At 35.1% G+C, this 26,974-nt stretch overlaps 1 protein-coding gene across 1 annotated transcript in view; it reads left to right on the forward strand.

The window, feature by feature from the left end:
* Window positions 1–26,044, forward strand: part of LOC104404148 (liprin-alpha-2-like) — a gene marked incomplete at its 5' end in the record, with an annotated part of 45,945 nt that extends 19,901 nt beyond the window's left edge. The window contains 2 exons of the mRNA XM_010012505.1: window positions 1,219–1,293; window positions 25,922–26,044. Of these exons, the coding sequence (XP_010010807.1) occupies window positions 1,219–1,293; window positions 25,922–26,044 (198 nt within the window). The remainder of the gene's footprint in view (window positions 1–1,218; window positions 1,294–25,921) is intronic.
* Window positions 26,045–26,974: the final 930 nt, after the last annotated feature.

Genomic DNA, 26,974 nt, shown 5'->3' on the forward strand with positions numbered 1-26,974 from the left:
AATGCTTATTAGACTAAGAGGTATCACTGGAAAAAATATGGAACCATTAGTACATATCCAACATTTTCAGGGATCTCCTGTATTTGTCAAGGGTGTGTAAACAATTGTATGTACTTGAAGTACTGTGTTCCATTGTACATAAAAGGTTTTTGTTTTGCTTCATTTGCCAGCTACATCTCCTGGTCTAAGAGAATATGCTAACTTTCCCTATAAACATTGCTAATAGCCTTAAACATCCTTGGATCATCAGCTGGAAGAGCATTGCTGCATTATTGCAGGAGCATGCATGTATATCCTGAGTGTTGACTCATGAACCAGGTTGTAATGTGAGGTTAATGGGAGGTGCCTAATGAAGTTGTGTAGGTTAGGAGAGGAGTTGCCATAGGCTCCCTTCATAGTCAGGAGAGAGAGTCACCTGCACCCAGCAGTGAAGATCACCTTAGGTCTGATTTGCTTTTGATCATATTAGGAAACTGGTCACTACATTGCCAGCTTAGGTTGTCTATCACTACATGAGTTGATGCTGAGCCAGAGCACTCAAACAACAGTAAATATGTCTTTAAAGGTATTAAATAAATATGCTAATAATTAATATTTAGTCATAATTACAATATTACCAATAATGAGTAAATCATACACATCCTTGGAACAGGTTATCTATGAAACTGACATGAACACAGACATCTTTTCTGCTTATGATAGTATATCCTGTTTATGACTTTTTGCAAAACCAAAACAAACTGCATGATGATATAAAAATCTCTAGTATGTGTGCCTGAAGGCAATGCTGCAAGTTATTTTTGCAATGAATTTGTTGAATCCAATTAATATGAACAGATTAGTTATCTTCCATGAACCGGACTTAAAACATCTGCAAATGTATTTTTCTTACTCTTTGTAAAAGATGCTTGTAAACAACATTTTATTTTTATGCCTAGTGTGGTCTTAGAATATTTGCATTTGCTGTGTATCCATAAAATTACAGGCAAACTGTGGAACAGCAGTATGGCACTTCAAGTTTGACACCTATTTTAGTGGGTTAAGTTTTCCTATGGTCAGGTTTAAACGTTTAGAACACTGTATGGTCTCATGAAAGGATGCAACACACATGCCTGCAAATGGACTGGCAGGGCATCCAGTAGTGCATATGGCAGATTATATAATCTTTAAAGACTGATAGAAATTACGTTACTGCACATATTTTGATTTTTCTTCTAGGTAAGGGAACGACTGAGGGTTTCTTTAGAAAGAGTCTCTGCACTGGAAGAAGAACTAGCTGCTGCTAACCAGGAGGTAACATAAAACACTTTCTCCCCTTTTGAGGTTCAATTTCTCTAGTGCTCTGTCCCGTGTGTTCCCTGTCACTTTTCTTAAAACTCTCAGGAAAAATAAAGATAAATTACATTCTGAGTAAGCTGCTCAGTGTGGCTTGTTTCAGGTGGTTGTAAGACCTTCTGTTTATTCTTTAATTCCCTTCTTCTATTCCCTTGTGAGCAAGCCAGAATCTAAGAGCTAGTGACAGATACCCACATTTCTTACTGGTCACAAAAAAAAGAGTGAACCAACAAATATGTCAGTACCATAAACAATTCAACAACCTGTATTCCTGTTTTCTATAAATTTAAGTAGAATACACACTCACACGTATATATACATACACACACATTATATAGATGTTAACATTGATGGAGGAAGGATTATGGATGGCTTTGAAATTTAGGTTTGTCTCTCACTTTTAATTGCAGTGTATCATGACGAACTGTGGTACCATGTAACTATCGTGAACTTGGACAAGAGATTTTTTTACCTGTACAGTAGTTTGCAGACTCTTCTCTTTTGTTTGAAAGGGTGAATAGCAACACATAATTGTATTGCACACACAATAGTACACTGTCCTGGGTTCAGCTACAGCAGTCATTTTTTTCTCCTTCTTAGTAGCTGGTGCAGTGCTGTGGTTTTGACTTTCAGTCTGGGAACAATGCTGATAACACCGATGTTTTTAGTTGTTGTTAAGTAATGTTTACTCTGACCAAGGACTTTTCTCAGTCTCATGCTCTGCCAGGGAGGAGGGGAAGCCAGGAGGAAGCAGAGACAGGACACCTGACCCAAACTGGCCAAAGGGGTATTCCATACCACAGCACGTCATGCCCAGTATAGAAACTGGGGGGAGTTACCCGGAAGGCCCAGATCGCTGCTCGGGTCGGGCTGGGTATCGGTCGGCGGGTGGTGAGCGGTTGTGTCCTCTCCCCTTGTTATTCCTCTTATCATTATTATTGGTAGCAGTAGTGGTTTGTATTATACCTTAGTTACTGGAGAGCTGTTATCTCAACCCGTGGGAGTTACATTCCTTCGATTCTCCTCCCCATCCCTCCGGGAGCAGGGGGAGGAAGGAAGGGAGGGGGGGAGTGAGCGAGCGGCTGCGTGGTTCCAAGTTGCCGGCTGGGCTTGAACCACGACATACACACATATAGAAAGGAATTTTACACCCCAGAGTGGTGTTTCTGAGGCCTGAAAATATAAATAATGGTGTCTGCAAGTGACCATACCATTCCTATCACATTCTGAATCTCCACCTGATGTGTGCTTCTCACACTGTTAAAAGTAAGTCAGACAAGCAATAGGGTTGGATTAAAGCTATTTTGAGTTATGTCCTTTTCCTCAGGCTTAAGAGAGAAACTGAAAACAACCACAGACAAACATGAAGGACTACCAAATAATTCTGGAAAAATGGAATGTAATTCAGAATAATGTGTGATAATGTAAAATATAGACTCCTAAAGTATTTTTTTCCAATATTCAGCTAGAAAAGTTAATTTCTTAAAGTTACCTCTTAAAAATAAGATCTGCAATTAAGATACTAGTACTTTTTTATAAACTACATGTTTTGAAACATCTCTTTCTTCTCTGAAGTAGCTGCAATTTATCCTTGCAAAAATAAAATCCTTCTTTTGTTCTTCCATTTCATAGTGTCTAGAACACTTTGGTTCAAATGATTTAGTTACACTGTATTATTTAATCTGTTATTTGCACCAGTTTTTATTAAATAGAAAACAGTCCTTTTGTTCAGTCAAGCCAGCTGAGGTATGTCACACTCCTCTAATTCATCCCATTCAAGATCCAATTAAATCCAAATCCACTTCACTGAGCATGGGACCAGTTCTTTAGGGAATCACCTTGTTATCTGGAGTTTTAAATAAAATAGTGAGATTTGTATTGACAGTAAGCAATAAAGGCATATACAATGAAATTGAATTGAAATAAGATTTTCATAGCCTTTCTTGCCCCAAATCCTTAGAAATGTTGTACAAACTTTGTGTCTACCTGATACTAGAAACATTTAGAAGAACCAAGCATAATCAACCAAGCATATCTTGACCATTAACACAATCTGAATACTATTATTTCAGTTTCCTGTGAGGAATTCTTAGAGTTGAAAAATGGAAATTCAATTAAATAATAATGAAAAAAGATGGTAAGAGATGTGGAAGAGAACGGGTGGATAATTTTCAGATAATACATTTGAACAAGAGCAGATGATTTTCACATAATTATTTATTTAAACAACATAAAATTAATTAGAGAACTGCAGAATATAAGCCTGTTTTCATGCTAGGTTCCTCAGTGAATACACAGGCAATAAAGGGCTTTAAAAATTTATTGCACTATATATGAAAATAAATGGGCCAAGTTTCCAAGGGAATTGAATATATGTTTTTCAGTAATTTCTGTATTCCTGTCATTCAGTGTCTGTTCCCCCAAGAGAATTAATATTTTATTTCATATTCATATTCTCATACTGATTCTGAGCACTACATATTCTATATGTAGTACTATAAACTATATATTCTGAATACTACATATTCAGAACTATATCTAAACATAATATGATGACAGTAAGTTGGCTCCCTGATTAAACAAGTATATCAATAAATATATAACAAGTATCATATTGAGGGATACAAAATATTAGAAATGTGTATGTTAAGGTAACACTTTTCTCTGAAAGCCTATGGCTGTGGCTCTAACAGAGCAACAATGCGAAACTGCAGACACTCATGAATACTTACTGGAAATATGCTTGAGAAACAAAGAGAGAGAACTATATCTTTCCATCACTGTATGGTAAATAAGCTCTCATTTAGTAGTGGCATATTGCATACATAGCAAAGGGAGTGAAAACATCTGTAACTGTGTCAAAGCTGGTTTTATCTCCAGTTGCCAATGCCATCTTACAAAGCCCTTTGTATTCGATAGGGAATAGTAACACACATTGACTAAGCTGCAGGGGCAACTGAGATGGACAGTTGGACCCATTGGGGGAACTTAGTTTATTAGCTAATATTTTTTGGATAATATTTATGTGTAATTACACAAGGGTAAAGTGTAATGCAGAAGGGCTTTGATCTGCAGTTCCAACAGTGACTATTGATATGGCATAAGTCACTCTCATTGGTTCAGTTGAACTTTTCAGAAACAAGAATGTCTACCAAATGGTTCATTGTTGTTTTGATTCTGTGAAGGCAATAGCCTCTATAAAAAAGTGAATATGTAGTTTATTTCCTTTTTACATAAATGCTATACAGAAATTATTTTGATTTTATGTAATAAAATGCTAGCAATTGTAATATTTTCAAAAAGTCAATTATGTCTATGAATTGCAATATAAAATATGTATCAAATTATCAAGGGAATCCTTATGTTTACTAGAGGTTTAATAACAATAACTTAAGGCTAGATTTAACCGAATCTGTTATATTAACTATTCTACTGAATAGGAAGTCTTGGTTTAAATTGTGTGAAGCTGGAGGATACTTTCAGGGCACATCAGCTCCTTATTAAAACATGTTTACAGTCACTAAATGTTATACTCTATCTTACAGAGCACAGGATTCAGTTCAGAATTAGGAGTTTTGAATTTGAGTGTCTACATGTGAACCAGTATCTAAAATTTGACTGTAGGCTGCGGAGGTCTAGTAAATCCAGTCTGTCAGCTGAGCTGGTGATGAATCTGCCAGGGCTGACAGATACAACATAAAATGGACAGTGGAGCTGTGTCTGTCTGGAGCTAAAGGTGGGAAAGGAATACCACTGGTCACTATGATGGCACCAAATGCCTATGTTGGGTAACTGACTCTCACAACAAGCTCATATGTAGACACCTCATGCATAGACAGCTAAATTTAGGTGTCTTACTCCTTACGAACAGCAGAAGCTCTCTGAGTCAGGCAGTGGGCTTCTAGATATGGGTGAGATAAAAAAAAATGGGCCTGTATTATATTTTCAGTGGATTGAAAATTCTTTAAATATACGTTTTACTGTCTACTGTAGCTAAGGTGAGTAGCAGATATTGTTAGTTTTCTGAAAAATTTACTTCCCATTTTTAGTTAAAATTACTGTAATACATAGCTACATTTGCTTACCCCTCAGCTGATTTTAAAATTATGCTGGTTTTCAGCTGGTTCCACACAACCCGTGGTCTCTCCAAATAGTTTTGTCACTGAAGATCTAATTTGCAGTTAGCAATTAGACAAGGTGCAACTAGTACACCAAAATCACCCTCTCTGGAGACATTCAAAACCCACCTGGATGTGTTCCTGTGTAATGTGCTCTAGGTGGCCCTGCCTTGGCAGGGATATTGGGCTACATGATCTCCAGAGATCCTTTCCAACCCTAATGATTCTGTGAAGCTCAGTGATACAATAGTGTCTCTCTATGAACTTTTTGAAGGCAAATGTGATGGTTTTCAGTGAGTATATGAACAAAGTTCTGTTAACCAGCTTCATTTTTACACAGTAATTTGAGAAGTTTTGTCATTTATGATCTTCATGGAAATTAACTTTAATATTGAAATTACTGACAAGATAACCACTTTTGTTCCATAGCTTTTGAGATCCTCTTATTAGCCTTATGAGTGTGAATCTCTTAAAAGTATGCTAAACTACAGCACATGCAAACAAGACACTAAGATATTTCATCAGTGCTGTATATCACCAGGAGCTCAAGGTTTAGTGGCTTCCACAGGGCAAGGATACATAGGTTATAGGCCATGGCCCATAGTGATACTTTTAAACCCATTTCTGCTGCAATGTGTAGGGCTAAATGACAACTGTTGCAATTTCCATTAACAGATATCACTGTTTCCCAGAACTCTCAACAAATAGTTTCAAAAAAAAAAAAAAAAACCCTAAAAAAAACCTTTAGAACTTTTTCCCAGGGCTTGTATGTAAGATTAAGTTTATACATAGTTAATACTATACTGGGAAATAGTAATCTATGTCTTTTTAATGTCTGCGCTTACTTTACACATGAAATTTCTCCTGCTTGTCTTAAACATTTATCCAGCCCTTGTTAAATCTTCCTGTGTTAATAACAATCGTATGATAAGTGACATTACAAAAGTCTTTTTCATTTCTCATTAATTTGCTGGCTTTTCCACCTTTCCTCATTAATAGAAAATGTAGCATGGAAAATTACATTTATTATCTCAAAGATATACTTTAGGAACCCACTGGGACTGTGTAGAATATGAAATTAGAGAAATTACTCCTTTGGGTTTGTATATCACTGTGCTCCCATACACTTTTCCTCAGCATTTGTTGAAAATGTCAATGCTGTTTGCAAATGCCAAGCAACATTATACCACTTCTGTCAATTGACACATAGATTATATTTAAAACAATCAGGCTTCCTTTTAAAACCTCATTGTTACAGTTTCTACGGAATTGTACTCTATTTTGAGGCTAAATTTTACTTCTGGAGCTACAAGAGAATTTGCAGAAGTTTTGGACCATAGATCTCTCCTTTATGTAAATGCATGCATTTATATATGGGCAGTGGGTTTCTTCCTAACAGTGGGTTAGTTTATTCATTAGGGTGTCCTAATGCTATTTTTATAGCATCCATGAAAGCATTAATAAGTGATTTACATCACTGAAGAGAAAGGACGGTTTGCAATTCATGATTCTTTCTTTATATTCTGTCCCAGAAACACCAGAAAATGTATCCACTTATTCACCAAAGAACTTTCAAATGCCATGTTTAATTGCCTAACTCTTGCTGTGCAGGGCAAGTCAACAAACAGTAAAAAATGCAGATACTTTTAAAAGTTGAGGACAGTCTTGATTCTGACCATGAGGGATGCTGTGGACATCATTGTAGTATCATTACTACTAATGAAATATTCTGTAATATTTAACATATATACATACTAAAGTAAAGCCTCAGCTAACTGGTGTGTTCTTTTTACCCATGTTTGAATGTGAAAACATACTTTTATCCCCAGCTGTTTCAGGTTCTGTTAGCTTAAGGCACTTTTTGTTACAGGAGTTTCTGGGTGGCCTTAGCCTTTGTATGTAAATAAAATGCAAAGTGATTTTTGGAGCAGAAATACCATTAAAGGAATAGTTTGCTGAGAAAAAAGGACATGTACCTTTCTTGAATGTATAATATAGACAGAATTTCATTAATCTGAAATTCAGAAATTATAGATATCAAATCTCTGGATGAAACTGGGTGAAATTCAGTGACTTTTTTTCTGAAGAAGGCCAGGTGGATGGCTTATACCTATCTCTGGTGACTTTAGTAAATCTTTTGGCAAAAAATCTGAATCAGCCTTCATCTACAGCACCTTGCTTTACTGTATTTTCTCAGAATGGTGTTACTGAAAGTTATTGCTTTGTAAACTCTCTCCTATACTTTATTTTAACCTTTTTTTCAAACTAAAAATTTACGCAGGCCTAACTCTGGAGTGACCTTGCTTGTGGTCTGAACTTTAATTTTAAATGTCTATGAAATTGTGCCAAATAATATATTTTCTGCAAAGTTGCACATAATTAAAAATATCTTGATTTGAAATGTAATCTTTATCTGCTATATGTAATTGCTTTTCATTCTGCATTTAACCTTAGCCATCTAGTTAAATGTTAACTGCTGAAAGTTATTGTTGCCCTTAAGTTTTAAATGTGGTAATGAAGCAAAACAACTTTTTTTTTTGTGAATGTTTCTCATTCTGCATGTTCCACAGCATTAATTTCTGTCTCTACACATTTAAGTTAGAATGTGTGGCACAGCAGCTGAAGAGGATGAAAATTACTACAGCAACAGTACATCCTTCATTGCCTTACTTTTTTACAAAGTCAAAAAGAAATAAGCACAAAAAATAGTCAGTGAAGTTGCTATAGCTATTTTGTTTTATGTCCTCAACTAATTGTAATCTGAGTTCTCAGAGGAAAAAAACACTGATATCCTTTGTGGACATTGAGGGCAGCAGGACTGATCTTTGAATTATCATCAAAAGCATTTTTCACTAAATTCAGGGCAGAATATGTCTGAAAAAGGTGTTTTTTTAATAGTTACTTTCTTTCGACATATTTGAGATGAACATCACTATTCCACTTGCAAAAGTAGTTTCTCAGTACAATTTCCATAAATTTCTACCATAGAGAAAAATATTCCAATTTTGAGTAAAAAAGTACGTATATTTCCTACGATGACAATAGATATTTTTTTTATATTTTAATGATTAATCATTAAAATATGATAAAATATATTTCTATATTGTTATGGAAAAATCTTCATTAAAAGTGCACATAGATTTTATTTCTTTTATAACTTTCTTTAGTGACTTACACCTGTTTTTTTATGTGTTGGCAACTCAGTAATGCATGTTAAATAAGTTCAGCAACTTTGGTCTTTGCTGAAATGGTTTTGCAAAGCAGTATTGTGGAGCTGCCCAAATGTCTAAGGGTATTTTCAAAAGCCATCCTGAAATGCTGTGTTCTCTTACCCCTCCATTTAGCATATGGCCATTAGTAACAAATCCTAAAATACAAGCATGTTCAAATTTTGCATTGATTTTTCATCTGCTTCCTATGTATTCTTTAGAAGAAACCAATTTGTAAGAAAGATTGTGATTAACAGAAAGTATGTGTGGTATGTGCTCATGTGTTAATGGAGAGCTTCTAGAGGAAAAATGTAACTGAACAAAGCAGCTTTTTATTCCTTCACAAATAGATTATGATTAATATTTCTAATACAATCTTTGATATTGAGTGCTTGGTAAGTTGTATATGTTACTGTTCCTTCAATATGTCATAAAGGCAATTGCTACTTCCTATTTTTATTTTCCGAATATTCTAAGATCCCAAATATATTTTGCAGCACAAATTGTCCATAAAATTAGCATATTTATCAAAATGAGTACAAACCTAATCCACTATATTTTTGTGTATGTGTGTTCATTTTAAAAATTATTTCAAGGATGCTCATTCTGAATTCTACATTACTGTATAACAATTTAACATAAGCATTTCCTGTAAGGCTCTGTGGAGATCCTCTTCCTACCTTGTTGCTCTGACCTCATCTTTCTTGTACTGGATCTGCTGCGTTTCTCATTACTCTTTTTCTGAAAGGAGATTAAAGGTTAGCTTTGCTGTTACAATCTGGCACCCCTAAAAGTTTTCAGTGATGTCACTTTTTCCATGAGTTCTCCTACACTTCAGTTCCCTTCTCAGCTTTGCAGTATATTCTGACATAATGCTTTACATTGGAAAAGTGTTAGATAAATTTTGAATTACATTTCTTTATATCATTCCTTAAACATAATTCCTGTCACCATCATTACTGATTGTTATTAGGCAACTCATGACAAAATTTTAGTCTTTCTCATCTTTTCTTTTTTCCAATTCCTTGCTCCAAATAGTTAAAGAAAGGCAGCTAGGAAATCTATGACAAATATTTACATTATTCTTTTGTTTAAAAGTTATGTTCTCATTTTTATAATACCTGTGGCCTGTCTGCAGATTTTTGCCTTTGTATTTGGATTAAAAAATGTATTTGCATTATAAAATGTGGCCTAATCTTAATTACAAGTTAGGGTACTGTAGAAATATAAATATTTATTGATACATTTAGTAGTAATATATATTCCATCTTCACATTTATACTGGAGGACTTTTATTACACAACTTTACTATGATTATTATTGCATTACTACACCCTCAACAGAGCTCCAACAAAAGAACAGGACTCTCTTTATTATTTTTAAGTTAAAACATGGTTCCTGCTCCATATTATTTCTAGTATAAATGTGCTTTGTAGTTTCTGTTGCTTTTACAGCTGTGGAAAGGATAGCATTACTGTAAAGCCAAGGTAGCACAGTGACATGTGCAACACATGTGGCCATCATCCCTTACCGTTTTTACTACTATATAGGAGCTTTGCGAGTATCACTCATGGGACTCAGGGTAATCTGGTCCTTTTTGAATATTCTTGCTCCTAAAGCATTGAGATTATTTTATCTGGGGTGACTGACTGTTCCTGCAGCAGAAAAAACTGGAAACAATCCAGTAGAATTCATGGGTGAAATGATCAACTTCGTAAGTATTGATAGATGAATTTGGCTAAATTGCATAACTTGACTTTTGAGAGCTGTTGGCTGTAGTGCCATTTACAGATGTACAGTCGGCCACACAGTTGTTGTCCTGGTACACTGCATTAATCCTGGTAGACTATGTGAATCCTAGCATGCTCACCAGGTCATAACTCCATGTTTGGGAGTTAAATACTGAGCACATGCACTCACCTCAGCTCCATGCCTGTTTGTTTAATGGGGGAGATGCTCAGACTGTAGTCAAGGAGGGAGCAATAGTGCTCTCAATGAGGTCCTGAGTCTAAATACCTATAGGACATAGTGCTCAAGGTTCACTGCATAACACAATTGCTCTTCAATTAATCAGTGCATATGGAAAGTTTCCATTTTCTGCTTCTTGTGAGGTTGAGTTACATGAGTTATTTTGGGGGTATGGACAATGTTTTATATTCATCAGTAAATAGGGATCACGGTGCATGCCTGAGATTTCTGCACAACAGCAAGCAAGTATATCAATATATGACAGAGCTATGAAGCTGAACGTGTTTCAAGAGAGTGATAAATGGATCTTCTGATATCTTCTCTACTTTATTCCAGAGAACTACAAAATAGCTAAACTCTGAGTTTCTAACACAGGCTTTGTGGATTTCTTGTTTATCACATATTCCTCATGCAAAGTAGAATAAAGGGAGAAAGAGATGAGATGACACCCAAGGAAATACAAGCTGAGAGCAAGGATGGCAGGAGCCAGGCGTGTGGCTGAACATGATTCACACACCTGAAAACTCCAGATCAATGAAACTGGAAGGTTATTTGTATATGATTAGTCTAGAGACTGTTCATAGTCAGCATGAGATTAGACACTAGGATCATTTCAGGTTGGATTTAACGTCATGTGTTTGGCAGCCTGTTTAGGGAGCTTGACAAATCAATTGAATGCAACTCTCATTGGTCCTGGTTTCATAAGGTTAAGTTAGCAAATGCCTTACTTTAACCACATCAACTTGCTAAAATGAAGAACATAACACATATTTAAATTTATGTTCAGCTGATTCATAATGTAGAGCTATAATTTATATAATTTATATAAAAGTGAAGATTTTAATGTCTAATGCTTAATTTGCTCACAATATGCACAGAGTCCCTTTCATGAAACATCAGAAAGAAGACATCACTTCTCTTTGGTCTGTTATTTTGAGACTCATAAACTTTGAAATGCATGACATTTTATCTTGCTCCAGAAGTATAAATTCAGGTTTAAGAACATAGTTGATTATCTTTCTGTCTGTATTAGCTTCAGGGTCATTTGACATTTGTCAGTTGCGATGTTCATTCAGATCAAGAAAATTCACTGCAAGAATCGTCTTATTGATTCCTTACCATCAACAATCCTCTTGCACATACATCTTGATGAAAAGGCAAAACACATACCCATTATCCTTGATTTTTAATCTGCTGGAACTATATACTCTTTTAACATGTTTAATGTACTTCTTTAGAATGAGTATGCAATTTTGTGTGTATTTGTTAAGTGTTACATGATTTGTTAAGAACATTAACATCCATTAACTCTTAAATCAGATTTTAGACAGTATAACAAGATCACAGTATTATTTTTTATGCCTATTACTCTCCATAATCAATTTTGAATGTTCGAATAGGCCTTACATGCTGCATTTGAATAAAAGATTTAAATTAATGACATGAGTCATTAAATAAAATCAACTATAAGCTTCAATACGTTCATATTTGTTAAAGAATATTCCCATTAACACATGAACCACAAAATGTATCATTTGGCTTTTCATAGTTGATCACCTTAGCCTAACAGTGCACATGCAGCTCTAACAGTATTCTGCAGATTGATAACATAGTTAACAAGCAAGACAGTAAAAACTAATATCTGTGAGCAATGTCAGCAATAATGTGAATCAAGAGTAATTTGCCACTCAGAGGTCTGTATTGGTCCTCCATTGTCAATAGGCAGAGCAGGGTCCATAAGCATGACAAATTGATTCCACATTTGTTACTGATAGACCAAGAAGAAAATTATTGTTATTTCACTACTGATTTGCTAATGCTGATAAAACAGTTGAGTGATAAAATATTTGTGAGAAAAATAGGAACAGAGACTGTACTGGGGATATGCAAAGGATAGACGTATCTTGGTAAATGCTTATCAAGGATAATCATATGAGGAGATGGTTATTTTTTTTTTTTTTTATTATTTAGTACAAACACATTTCCATCATATGTCTGTCATAGAAATAACTTTACTTAGGATCCGAAAATCATATTTGGGGTCTGAGGGGGAAAAATTAGATACTCTTACTTCAGGATCTTGACTGGAAAATGTCATCATTAGAAAATACTAAGTAATCTTCATTAGGATTAATAGGTACTATCAGTGTATAGGTGGAATTATTCCAAGAGGAGCTGAGGAGTGTTTGGTTTACTTGGTTGACACCATAAGTAATGATCCCACTTGCTTGACATTGAACCTGGAGAGTATAGTTTGGACCTTTAATTGCGTAGAATACATGGTTGCAAAAAGGAAAAAAAAGAAACCATATGTATGATTCCTTTGCATTAGAACATGGCTATCACGTCAGATTCTTTTCTGCAGTAATCCTAGAATGAAAACATTATTTTAGAAGTTCCACTTACGAAGATATTCATAAATTGTATCAGTGAGGACTATAGCCTTGATTTTCACTGGAGAAATGTGTGGGAAAAAAAATAAATTACTCCCAGTAAGAATGTTACTGAAAAGTATTAAGATCTTGATTAAAATTAAATTGGTACATTTGGTTTAATATTTTAAATATAGACTTTTATTCACTCTACTGTCCTTTGATTTCAGTTGATTGGGAGTTTGATTTAAACTGGGATTTCTTCAATTTGTACATGCAGATCAGGACTTTGATAATCTTTAACTGTAGTTCTAGGGTAAGGTTAATTTCCTTTCCAGATTTTTACTCATATCCTATCTGTTTTACTTTCATGTTTTGTACAGTCAGTAAAACAGATGGTGATTTTAATATCGATACATTGAATAGGAAAATTCAGTAAGACTGACTACACACGCAGAATAGTGGTATTTTCATAACAGATGTGTCCAGCCAAGATAAATCTAAAAAATCTCAAAGTCTCCAGGTGACAATACAGAAAGAATACAGATTTATCTGGGGAAGACTGTTTTCACCTGGAGGGAAATATATTAATGCAATCAGGAAAGAAAAATAGATTTGCAGTGCAAATAGCGAAATACTTCATTTTAACCTGAGCAGAAATTTTTCCAACTGAATTATATACTTTAAGCATGGGTAGTTTTAAATTAAATGTATATGTACTAAGAGCAACTACATAAAGCCTTAGAGGCACATTACTCTATTTATGGTCAATGTCCTGGTTACATAGAATGTGTATATAATTCTATAAATAAAACATCTGTGTATATATTATCATATATATCATATATATACACGCACAATATTTACGTATATTTCAATAGCTCAGATTTTGTTAAAAACAATGAAGATCATATTGTTTTGTCTTCAGCTCTGACCACCTGGAAATCAGACTCTATAAATACCAATGAGCTCTAGGGCTGTTTTTTTATCCTGGTCTGTGTACATTACTAGCATCTTTGTGAGAATGTTAATGAGGGAATAACAATTTTGCTATTTCTTTGTTGAGCTTGGTTGGGGATAAAAAAGAAAAAGAAAAAGAAATTAGTCAGCAGGTGTCAAATACACACTATAATGCAACCATGGAATTTATATTTGTTATTTTTCCATTGTACTAGTCTCTGTAAAAGACGGTTCTTTCACTGTATCATATTTCATACAATTTTTGTGGCAAATTAAAAGCAGTACACTTTTGTTTACTTAGATAAGGGTTTCTGAAGAAAATGTACTGAAATGTACCTGGTAATCTGTGAAAAATCTTGACAGATACTTTTTCATAACAGCAACTGCACAACTGCCTTAAATGACACCTATTTTGCTCACAGTATTGCCAGTACACAATAGAAATAAGTGGTACGTGCTCTAGACTATGTGCACAAGACAGTTTACACAGTAACACTTCATTTGGTTCAGATTCACAATGAAGCAAAGGAGACTAATAAACCCTACTGCCTTATTACCAGCCTAATATGTTGGTGTATTACTACATTGAAAGTATAAAAATGACTGCTGATCCACACAATTAGCATTCAGAAGGAGTCGGGGCTCAGTGATGTAAATGGATGGCAGGAGGTCCTACCAGTGGTTGCCTGATGCCAGCAAGTGCCGCAGCTGTGGGCTACCCCTGGATCACAGTACCCTTGTCACAAGCAGAAGTGACCTTCATAGGCTTGTCAGTAAAACATTGATACAAGAAAACAAGACCTGTCAATAGTTATCATGAGCACAAACCACCAACAGTAAAACATCACATGGTTAGTATTTTCATGTTTTCCTGTTAAAATTATGAATCTGACACAGATTCAGAGCATCTCCCATCATCTTTGCAAGTTGTTATCCATTATTTGCACTTCAGTGATGTGAAAGCAGTCTGAACGTGCTAGCCACCATACAATACAAACAGGGTCGCAGAGAGCACTGCCTACATCAAGATTAGAACAACAGCATAACCAAGACATTCCAGAAGCTGCAGAAGCAAGATGTTTTAGCTTTCTTTGACAGAACTTGAAGCATAGAAATAAAGACCTACTTAAACCATAAAAGAACGGAGGGCTGGAGCTTAGCATTCTACCTCCCCCTTTTGCCATAAGGTAAAGATCCTCTGACTTTTTAAGTCAGCTGTCTTCTACAATGCTCCTTCGATCAGCTTAAGAAGTGTTGCTGTAAATCTGAATGTTTGTTCTGTTGCAGAGCTCGCTATCAAATGCTGGATTTCTAGTAATGATAAGGCCATGCTTCTTGGCCATTAAGGAAGAAAAGCGTAGAGATTCTGTTTCAGTTCACATTTATTTAAACTCTATATAGCACAAATGTGCAAGATTTATTTTCATTAGGCCTACTACCGTCTAATCTCCAAGGGTTAGAAAGACTCCCTCATGAGGATGATTCCACCTTAATGAGTATTTCTCCACAGCAATGAAAGCTCAATAACAGTATTAAAATCTCAAACTTCCTCAAAAAGGAAGGAAGAGAACAATTTACCATGTTAAAATGTTGAAAATATGCATTACTCATAACTCCCACAGGTTTTTTCCTTGAATAGAGTAGTATTTTTCTTGACATGTCAGGACACATTTTAAAGGGCTAAATTGTGTAAGGTTTCTGGAAACTCACCACTTAAACAGCAATAAAAATCACTGGAATCCAGGCAATTATGAAATAAACCTAGGTGAGGTTGTCAGACATGAACATTAAGTTTACAAGTGAATTTTCAGAGTGCTACAAAATCCCTACTTGCAAATTTGTCTGATTCTTTTTTGTTTAAGTAGTTGAATGGGAGAGAAGAAAAAGTGCTAAGCTAAAAAAAAACTTTTTGATTTTTTCTTCCCCCAAAGTGAGCTGTGGTGGGTTGACCCTGGCTGTACAACAGGTGCCCACCTAAGCTGCTCTATCACTGCTCTCCTCAGCTAAAACAGGCAAGAGAAAATATAGTGAAAGGGTCATGAGCAGAAATAAGGACAGAAAGAGAACACTCACCACTCAACTTGGGGAAATTAATTTAATTTATTACTAATCAGAGTAGGATAATCAGAAATAAAACCAACTCGCCCCTTCCTTCTTCCCAGGCTCAACTTTACTCCTAGTTTCTCTACTTCCTCCCCTGCAGCAGCACAGGGGAATGGGAAATGGAGATTGTGGTCAGTTTATCGCACGTTGTCTCTGCTGCTCCTTCCTCCTCAGGGGAGGACTCCTCACACTCTTCCCTGCTCCAGCATTGGTCCCTTCCACAGAAAACAGTTCTCCATTAACTGCTCCTGTATGTGTCCCTTCCACAGGCTGCAGTTCTTCATGAATTCCTGTCTCCACAGGGCCACAAGTCCTGCCAGGAGTCTGCTCCAGCACAGGCTTCCCATCGGGTCACAGCCTCCTTCGGGCATCCCCCTGCTCCAGTGTGGGGTCCTCCACAGGCTGCAGGTGATCTGCTCCGATGCCTGGAGCACCTCCTGCCCTCCTCCTTCACTGACCTTGGTGTTTGCAGGGCTGTTGCTCTCACATATTCTCACTCCCATCTCCTGCTGTTGAGCAGTAACTTTTTTTTCCCCTTCTTACACCGGAGGTGCTGCCACTCTCACCTATGGGCTCAGCCTTGGCCACTGTCATGTGTGTCTTGGAGCTGGCTGGCATTGGCTCTGTTGGACACAGGGGAGGCTTTTGGCAGCCTCTTACAGAAGCCACCTCTGTAGCCTACTATCAAAACCTTGCCACCAAAACCCAGTACGGGAGCCCACAGTGCCTTCATTGTCACTGCTGAAGGTTTCATTCCCCACATTCCAAAGTTATTTTTGCAATCTGAAAAGAGTTTTTTTAATTTCCTTTTGTTCTCTCAGAGTGTAGCTGATGTTGATTACAATGCTGTAGGGTCCATAGTTATTTTAGCTCCTACCTGTTGTGAAAATAAAGCTCTAAGTCCATATTTGCCCTTTTAAATATAACTGTTTACAAAGCTCAGAACCTGCATTTCTAAATGGAAAACTAAAGCATTTCAGCACTAAAGCTATCTTCAGGGAGATGCATTTTTATGTTTTAAGACTCTATGGATTTATAAGAAGCTTGGTTTATGAAGTCAGAATGTGCATTTATGATAGCCTAAAGTGCATCTTGCATTCACTCTAGTCAAATGTTATGTGTGTGGCCAGTCATCAATCCTATGTAGTTCATTCGATCATGATACTGAAACACTGAGATTTTAGCTACCACTCTGGGAAGAAAGATTCCCTCCACCCCAAGCCAACACCTCACTTTTCCATGTGTATTTATTAATAATATTTCATATATTATTTATTCAATTAATAAGTTTCATTTTATACCTAGGCAGCTCCAAAATTCTGTATTTGCTTGTCTGTTGGAAAAAACCCCTAAATAATAACTTTCTTGCCTTAATACCTTCTTTAGTCCACCCACCAAAGTCAGACACTTTGGTTGATGAGAAGGAATTTACATTATTAGATAAGTTTGGAAATCTTAAACTTTCATCTGCTGTTTTCTAGCAAAGGATGTTGAGAAGGTGGCTGAGCCACACACACACCACCTTTTTCCCTGGGTTTTCAGGAGCACTTTGGTGGTCTTATTACGAGACCATCTCACTAGTACCTGTTTCACCACTTATTCAAAGATGGGGCAAGCTCCCGCTTTAGGCTCTTCCTTTGACCAATATAGAAAATGAAGCTAATCAGAATTTGTGACTCAGTCTCATTGATTTCCGGAAATAGCTAAAACAATTAAAACACAGATTTTTATGACAGGCAAAGAAAGTCATCACTGGTTCAGTCATTTTGATTAGTATATAAGTTTTAATTGGGAAAAGAAAGTCTTGTAAGAATGTAAATGGCAGGTGTCAGGATATCTGTAAGCCAGTGCACTGCTTTATGTACTGTAATTCAAATAGATCTTGCAGTACAACAAGCTGCTAATCTTGACATCCTTTGTAGTGCTCCAAGTGTGCCACTAGCACTTTGCTGGTACCTCTGCTTCTCACTGTGAGAGCTTGTGATCCAACCGTTGTCCTGCAGGGCCTGTAGTTACATCCACCTCTGTGCTCTTCACTGAAGGCTTAGCCTGCAAGGCTTTCTCTTGGATCCTGCAAACAATGACAGCATGGTGTAATTTGGAAGTGATTTCCTTCATGCAAAATACACTTTATTATGCCAAAAGGTGCCGTGTCATGATTTTGCCTTTCTTGTCTGGTTTCTTATTTTATTCCAGAGCACATAATACAACAGCTGACACAAAGGGACATTTTCAATACTCATAGTAGGGATTTCCCCCAGTTCTTCAGAGTGTATATTTTAGGCATGTTTAAAAATAGGACTGTTGAATTGGAATGTGTGTAAAACCTGGAAATGGCTAATCTTCTTGCCAGAACAAATCAGAAATCTTAATAATGTATCTACTTTCAAGCAAAATTCAATTTCTCATTCAAAAAACTTGCTACTATTCTATAAAACCAGATTTCCATTAAAATCTTTTCATTCTAGTTTGACTACTTGTAAACCTTTACTTTATAACACTTCCACAGAGTGCTTGTTCGTGATTTCCTGGGTGGTCTGTCGTGCAAATATATCAGTGATTTATTCAGTGATCTGAATATGCATGAAAAAACATGCAAGTAAGAGTATTCCATACTGTGCTGGAATTGCTATGATATGGCAGTCATGAGGCTGGAAGTGATTTGAAAGCAGTAGGACAAGAAGGAATATAAGCTGGAAAGTGAGAGATGGAAAGACTTTCAAACACCACTGTGACAACTTCTTTTGCCTTTCATTTGTAAACAGCATTAATTTTGTAAACTGCAGGAATTTGTTAAGAAATTTCAAATCTCTAGTAGATTTTTTCCTGTACCTGTGTAAGATCCCCTGTCCCTATAACAGGGAATGCATTTCTGCATTTCGAGAACCACAGTTCCTAGTTTTGCATCCTATATGAAACTGTTGAAATGGAAACTTGTGACCAGCAACTCCTCATGCTGCTTCCCATGTTCTGCTTCTAAACTCAGACTGAGAGGATGGAGGCACAAATGTCTTAAAGTACTGCAGCTAAATCTGTCATACTTCAACTGAGTCATTAAAATTGCAGTAAAAGCTGAAACTATCCAGTGTGATTCTAATTAAATATTGAAAGTATCTTTTGAACAAGATTATGAAGAAATCCTTTTTACCTATGTAGAAATACAATTAATATTTTGACATATCCAAGCTTTTTATATAAGTCCTGCTCTTAAAATTGGCAGCAGGCATCCAGGTGACCCCCACTGAATGAGATGCATTCTTCCTAAATCTACCCTCAGGAGCACATAAAATCTCACATAATTGTCTTAGTTTGGTTAAAATGCCCTTCCTCATGAAAAAACATCTCCTTTTATTGTTTCTTATCCTTTTATCTGTTTTTCACTCAGATGCAAAAAAGTATCCATTTGTTTTTCATGAAAATGTTTTGCCAGTGTGCATCCCATGTAGTGTTTTCCCTTTGCAAAGGGTGAAAGAAATATAGTGTATACAAGATTGTGATAATACAAAATGCTGATTAGCATTATAATTCCTTTCAAATGTTACCTCTAAAATGTCAAGAAAATGCATGCGCATTTCTGGCCCTGTAACTAAAATAAAATATTAATAATAACAAACTTATTGTACAGTTGAAACAATTTCAGTCACCTTATTAAATATATCTGAACTCTCTAACCAGTGGCTTCTGGAAGGCTGTGTTGACATTAACACAAATTAGAAATATAACTGTAAGAGACTATATTCTGTTTATTTAGGCTACATTTAGGAATCAGGATTTAAATTTCCAGTGAAGCAGAAGGAAATCACCTGTCTCTAAGCATCATATATTCCCCATGCTACACTTAATATTTACCATATTGAATGATAGACATTGATTAAAGCTTTACACAAGCTATCAAGCTACCCATGTTAAAATTAAAGCAAAGTCAGAAGGTGGACCAGGAGTCTGTATTATGTTCTAAGTAGGCTGAAATTTGATATTTAACACTGTTTAAATATAGAATGTTATGATAGAATAATGTAGGAGGACATCCAAGTAGGCAATTTCACTGTTCTCCAAAAGACTTACATAAATAAGAGCTGGATAGAAAACTGGCACAATATAGTGACAAGAAGTTTGGCTTAGCACAATATGCATGTAGAAAGAAACACGTTCTTGAAAAGAGGAGATTAAACAAAAAGTCTTCTAGATCTTTCAGCTTTTCAGCAAAGTAAAACATGGTTATCAGTGAGTTTAATTGTGTAGGACCAATTTTTTTCAGTGTCAGAAAATGAAAGACAAAAATTCAGTGGTTTAAGGTAGGGCAAGTTTATAAAACCCAGCTTTTCAAAAACTTACTGTCTTCCTTTAACACTTTGCATTTTTTAAGTGATCCAGGTTCTTGATGGTTTTAGGGGACTAATGTCATATATGTGTGTTTAGAGCCTCTGCCAGTAACAAAACAGCATACTCAACTTGTTCTAAAATTATTTAATAATAAATTAAATAAATTCACAGTAGGAAAAATTGAAATAAGCAAGTAAAACCAAAATTCCTAGTGTTTTAAATACTAGGAAGAATGCTACAGAAAGAAGCCTCTGTAAACATTAATATATTTATTAATTAAATTAAATATTCTTAGATCTCCGCATACTGTAATCATTTATTCAATGGAAAGCAAAATCAAATCAAGATGATTATTATTTTTAAATCCTTTACTGGTGGATGGTTTTAGATACAATTTAAATTGCAAAAATATTAAAGAAAAAGTCAATAGAGAAAGTGCTAACTTTTTACAGAACAGCAACACTGGGTATAAGGCATCAGGGGCCAAGATTTCAAAGCAAAGGAAATTGTTATGCATGGGAAAAGTACCCAGAATATCATCCTTGTAATTTACAGTATATGATATACATTGATGATAACAACAGGTCCTCGCTGGGGACGTCAGAACACTTTCAGGAAAACCCTAGTGGTGAGAGTGTTATTTCATCTGGTCCTTAGCTGGTCGGTACTCTCTGATTCACTCCAAATCTTATCCACCAACGATCATAATGTAATACCACCAACGATCATCTCAGACTTACAGATCCCGATATCCCCTCAGCTTTCAACTACAAAATCATTCTTCTTCTCTAAAGTTATTGTTCTTCCTTTCTGGAGTTGTCAACACTACTTATGGACCAAATATCACCATGATTCATAACAAAAAGGAATGCATTTAGTTCCTTCCCACCAACCTGGAGGGATTTCAACTTGCTATTTGAACGGTGAAATTTTTCTTACATATGTAAATCTTACATCTAAACCATATCTGCATATCTTAGCGTTTTGTTCTCAAATAATTTCAGATTAGTTATTCTGTAAAATACACAAAGTAAACATGTAGAGGAAACACTTTTCCTGCTTCATTTGTCTTGTGGGAGACTTTGCACCGAGAATAAATCTGTTACATTCTCATGCATAATTTGTATGTTCCAGTTTGGGTTTTTGATGTCTAGCAAACATAGTTCAAATGTTGCCATTTTTTTGTGTGCCGCTTTTCCTTTTCATTTTGGTCACCCTTCACAATTTGGTAGTTTTTGCAGCCACAATGTGAATCTTTTATTTCTTTCATATATATGTCTTAATGTCCTATTACAGATAGTAATCAGACTGTTTTCCTTGCTAAACAGATATAATTTATCCTATTCTTTACTGATTTATAGCCTTGTATAATTATTCATGATGAAATGGTTGTCTTATTACATTGCCCTTTTCACCAGCTTGACAGATGGGTATGGTTCTGTAACATCACATACTTCTTCAGATCAGTTCTGGCTTATGTATTGGTATTCTGTTCTATGGTGTATTTTAATATTTGAAATTAATATTCCCTTAACATCTGAATTCAAATTAGTATTTTCAAGTGTACAGGCATAGCATGTAGATTTGGTCATTTATGGTAATGTGGACCAGTTGTAATTTTGAAACTAAATCACTGAATACTAATTTCATAAAAAACATATGATTCAGTGATGTCTATAGATCATGGACACAAATTCTGCTAAGATTTTGGAGTGAATTTATATGGGTAATACAGTAGGGATCTTTACCAAAATTGTAATTAAAAAAGCTAGGCTTTAAGAAGGTTGAAAATATTTTAGATTTGAGACAAAAAGGTAGAAGTTGTGTAATGATATATTCAGAATGATTATGACACAGTGGGGCTTTAGAAATCGTGCCATTTGTTTCTATGTACCTTTGAAATCCAGAAGACAGAACCTAAATCTGTGGAAGTTCTTTAAAATTTCAATATTATGATATTGTCCCTTGTAAGTCATAAAAACTGATTACAAAGATGTGAAGTATGTTGAAGATCAACATACCTGTGAGAACAAGCTAAAGGAATGTTTCTTTAGGCTACAGGATATTCTCATGGGCTTAAGTAACAACATTTAGGAAGGTCCAACTAGAAAATTAATATTCTACATTTCAGTCTTTTTAAGCTCACAACCATTGTTTTGATTTTCTCAATCAAGAAACAACTTTTCAGTTCATCTGACTGAGTTTGGCAAAGTTAGCAGGGAGCCAAATTTAGGCCTGCAACAGGAAGCTATCTTTAGAGTTAACTATAGAAAGACTAGCATCTCTGCAATTTTACATTCACTTTAGATTAGAGTCCAGTTGAAATGTCTTGCTGTGGTCCAGGTCAAATCTTGACAGGTGTGCTCAATATGAAAATAATGTCTGTGATAGCAATTTAGAAAAGAAATCTAATCATGAGACCCACAGTCAGAAGTTGCTAAGGAAAAAATATGTGTTTGGTCGTATTTTAGCACGTATTACTTGGACTTGAATGTTTAGGTTGGTTGTCTGGTTTTGGATACAACAGTAGTAAATACAACAGTGATATTTATCTCCACTTATTTTCTATCAGTTGGGTTCTTAATTTTTTTTAATCTGGTTTGTTTTGATTTGGTTTTAGCAGATCTGACTCCATCCTCAAGAAAATTAGCTTTTACTTTTTCAAAAGAGAATTTAGCATGAAAACCATTAAGAATTTAACTTTAGAGGGTTAAATAGTATGTAGGTACTTGGAAAGCTGTCTGCAATCATGTTTTATAGTGGATACTTTAAGGTAGATATCATAAGCATAAAAGCATCAATATAAGGAATAGGAATTTCTCAAAAGTAGTATTACTGAGTTTTATTTATGTTGCACAATTATTTTCTTACCTAGATCTGTGGTATTATCACTGTCTGCTGTTGCAATGATGATTAGAATTTAAGATTCAGTGGCTACCTAGGAAATAATTTAGACTCCTCTGTGTCTTCACCTTCACCTATTTCATCATCATCATCCATTCAGCTGTGTTTTGGCCTCCTGTGTAGAAAGTTACACAAATTCTTCAGTGATTAAATCAGCGTATTTTGAAATTATTTGCACATTATTGAAAGTTCAAATTAAATAAGAGTTAACTAAGTAATAAACAAGAGTGTTATAGCAGGTAAAATCTTTTTGCTTCAACAAACTGATAAGTAAAAATTTCTGTTTATTTGTAAGACACAGGAGAGTTTCCAAGCTTCCTTAGGAGCATTAATTCTGTCATAATTTAGTCTTTAAATCAAGAAGAAAGAAAAAATATGAAAGCAAGTTAGCTGTGTGGATCTTCACAGCTTACATCTGTTATCTGATGACCACCCTATATTTGACTGTTAGGATGTGACAGACTTCAAACTCCATGTTATTCCTGTTTATAATTACTCTGCATTCGTTACAGTGACAAAGCCATTGGAAAAAAAAAGCTTTAACAATGATGGGGTTTTGACAAATAAATTGTTCTCATTCAAAAATAAAGTGAATCTCCCAAAATAATGATATACAATATTGTACTCTTTTACTTGCCTTTCACTTTGAAAGGACAATTGAATTTGTTTTTATTTACTTACTTACATACTTAGAAAGTGGTAATCCTAAAGTAGCTAAAGACCATCAGAGGCTAAGAAAATAAATAAACTATTGTCGAATATGTAATGAAATAATAAATTTTTGCAGCAGTGTTTATACAATATTCTTACTGAGCTAGAGGGTTTGTATTAGATGCAGGTGGTAATTCAAAATGAAGGCATAGTGAAGTCTGCATTTTAATGGATCAATGAAAGATTATCATGTGAAAATCCAGATCTATTGTTGGCTGCCAGTTAACATATCCTATGATTTTATGTTTGTTTCATTTGATGTATAGTAGCTTTCTATAAGAATTTTATTATATATACCTTGAAGTATCTCCTTTAACCTACCTTAAAGTCACTTAGCAGTAATTGATGGCTAATTCTGCTTGGTGGGAACCATAATTTCTGTAGTTTACACTTGAGAACCATTTAAACTGTAAAGAAAAAGAAATAGGTGAAGCTATTCAGAAAAAAAAGTTATTAAATTACCAACTACTGTGTACAAAGGGAGTCTATGCTAATGAGATTATAAAGATCTTTTTCTGTTATTTAAGGCAGACCTAATTCTCTTACTTAAGCAAAACATTTTAAAGCTCATTGTACAGTCCCAAAAGACACAGATTGTGTCGGACAGCTTTAATTCCCATTCTTTTATATTTTACTGTAATTGCTTTGGGTGAAATGTTGCCCTCAGGTCTCCGTCTTAGCACTGAAATCAGTGGGAGTCACATGAGTTCTGTAAAGGCTGTAATTTGGAATTTAGCAGGCAGTGAATCAGCCTGTCTCAAATCACAACAGTTTTCAACATCTATTTTAAGGAAGAGTTCCTTAAAGAGATGCATCCATGAGATTTAAAATGCTGGTCAGAGCCGATTCAAGTAGTCTTTACAATCAGAACTTAAACATGTTAACAAACACATTTGAAAACCACTTTTTTTTTTTTTAAACTTAAATTATTCAGATCAAAGTAAATATATTTTAATGTAAATTAAAATTAAATTAAGTCAAATTCATTGTCACACAAAATCTTGGCTGCTGTAAACACTTAGAAGGTAGTACTGCCTTAAATCTTCCCTCCCACCCCATGTTTTTGTATTCTAGGCCAGGACAGTGTTTTAGGGTGTTTCTGACTCAGGATTTGTGCAGACACAATACAGTGACAGAAACCTTTACATTTACACTAGCTCTCCAAAAACAGCATGTACTGTTTAATACACAATGTTATCCATCCAGTAAATTAATTATACATGCTCATGAAAGCAGAACTGTATAGAGAGATTTAACTGTGCAATTTATCAAAATGAGTAAGTTTCGTATTAGCCAGATTTTCCAATTTACCATAGTATACCATGTAAACCTTTTTTTAGGACCTAAATCTTTTCATCCTGCGTATTGTCTGAGAATAGGCTGCAAAGTCAGAGAGAAAGCAACATATTTTCCAGTAGTTGCATGGGATTTTTAATAGCACTACCAATAAGTAAAACAATACTTTCAATACAATAAAACCTACTTGTATATGCACTAAAACAATCAATCAATGAATAACACAGACAAGGGCTTTTGCGTACATGTTTTTCTTAACACAAACGAGTCAAAATGTATGTTGCACTTACTAACAGACAGGAAGTCAACAGAAAGTTAGCACTTCATTTTACATCACCTGGTTTTTATTCATAGCCTTTCAGCACTGTTTTTATATAATGCCAGTTTGGTGTCCATTGTGTTCTGTATGGAAGAATGAGTCGTGCTTGCAATGTTAACAAAATCAATGCCTAACAGCTGTTAGTATGTTTGGTTTTTAAACCTCTCAGCATGTACAGATAATTTTGCAAATGCTACAAATGGCCAATATAGGATCAAAATAGTAATAGATTTAACAAATTGTCTGTTCAGTTATTTTAAGATTTATTATGTATGTTGATCACATATTTTCTTTCTTTTGCAGATTGTAGCTTTGCGTGAACAAAATGCACATATTCAAAGGAAAATGGCAGCTGGTGAAGGGTCTGCTGAATCAGAGCATATTGAAGGAATGGAGCCAGGGCAAAAGGTTCATGAAAAGGTATAAAATGTTAGTTTTCGTTGGAATACACCATCAATATGAGAAATAAGCAGGTGTTAGATTTTTGTAATGTAAATATTTTGTGGCACATCCCTTTAGAATATTGTCTGCCTAATTAAACTGGTATCAAAATTGAGATTGTTTAAATGGAAAGGAAATGTAAATGGCCATGTCCTTGCTTTTCGATAGGGTATTGAGTTAGACCCACGGTTTATAACAAACTTTTCTTGGCATATTTTGCGTAGTGCTACAATTAACAATACTATAATCTGCTCAGTGATCTTCTGCACATCACATACGGAAGGGCAAGGTGTAGTGGCATGAATATGTGAAAGCATATGCATACAAAAACTTCTGCCAAAATAGTCCGTAACAGGATAACAGAGAACTAAAAATTAGAAAAAGTAATTTTCCTCCATGGTAAGTATAGATACTCTCCAAATTCATGTCCATGTTCACAGAAGTGAAGAGCAGTTTACTTAGCGCTCTTTCAATAAGAAATAGTGATAGAACATTTAGGGTAAGTATTTGCTGCTTAAGGCTGAAAAAGAAAAAAAGGTAGAGAATATCTGACTTAGAAACAACATTTTCTTCTAAGCCTCAGTTTTCCAGATTGATAAAAAACCAAGTTGCGTATCTTCTTTTCCTGCTTCACAGTTATTAAATTAAAATAGAAGCATAACATAACATTTGGCAGACAGCTGAAATGAGTAGAGCTGCTGCTTGGATCTCTAATTGTGCATTTTTGTCTAATGGCCTGTGATGAACAGTGGCATAAATCATACTTACAAAAAATAACACTCATCATTACTTATTTATTTTATAGGCAATCTAATTTACAGGGGTGCATTTGCACAGCAAGCATTAATTTTACATGCTTTGCGGTTTATTTTATGTCTGCATTTTTCTTTGAGTAATCTATGTGATTGAAAGCCA

This window comes from Nestor notabilis, unplaced genomic scaffold (assembly GCF_000696875.1).
Source record: "Nestor notabilis isolate BGI_N333 unplaced genomic scaffold, ASM69687v1 scaffold7084, whole genome shotgun sequence".
In the NCBI taxonomy this organism is placed as follows: domain Eukaryota; kingdom Metazoa; phylum Chordata; class Aves; order Psittaciformes; family Psittacidae; genus Nestor; species Nestor notabilis.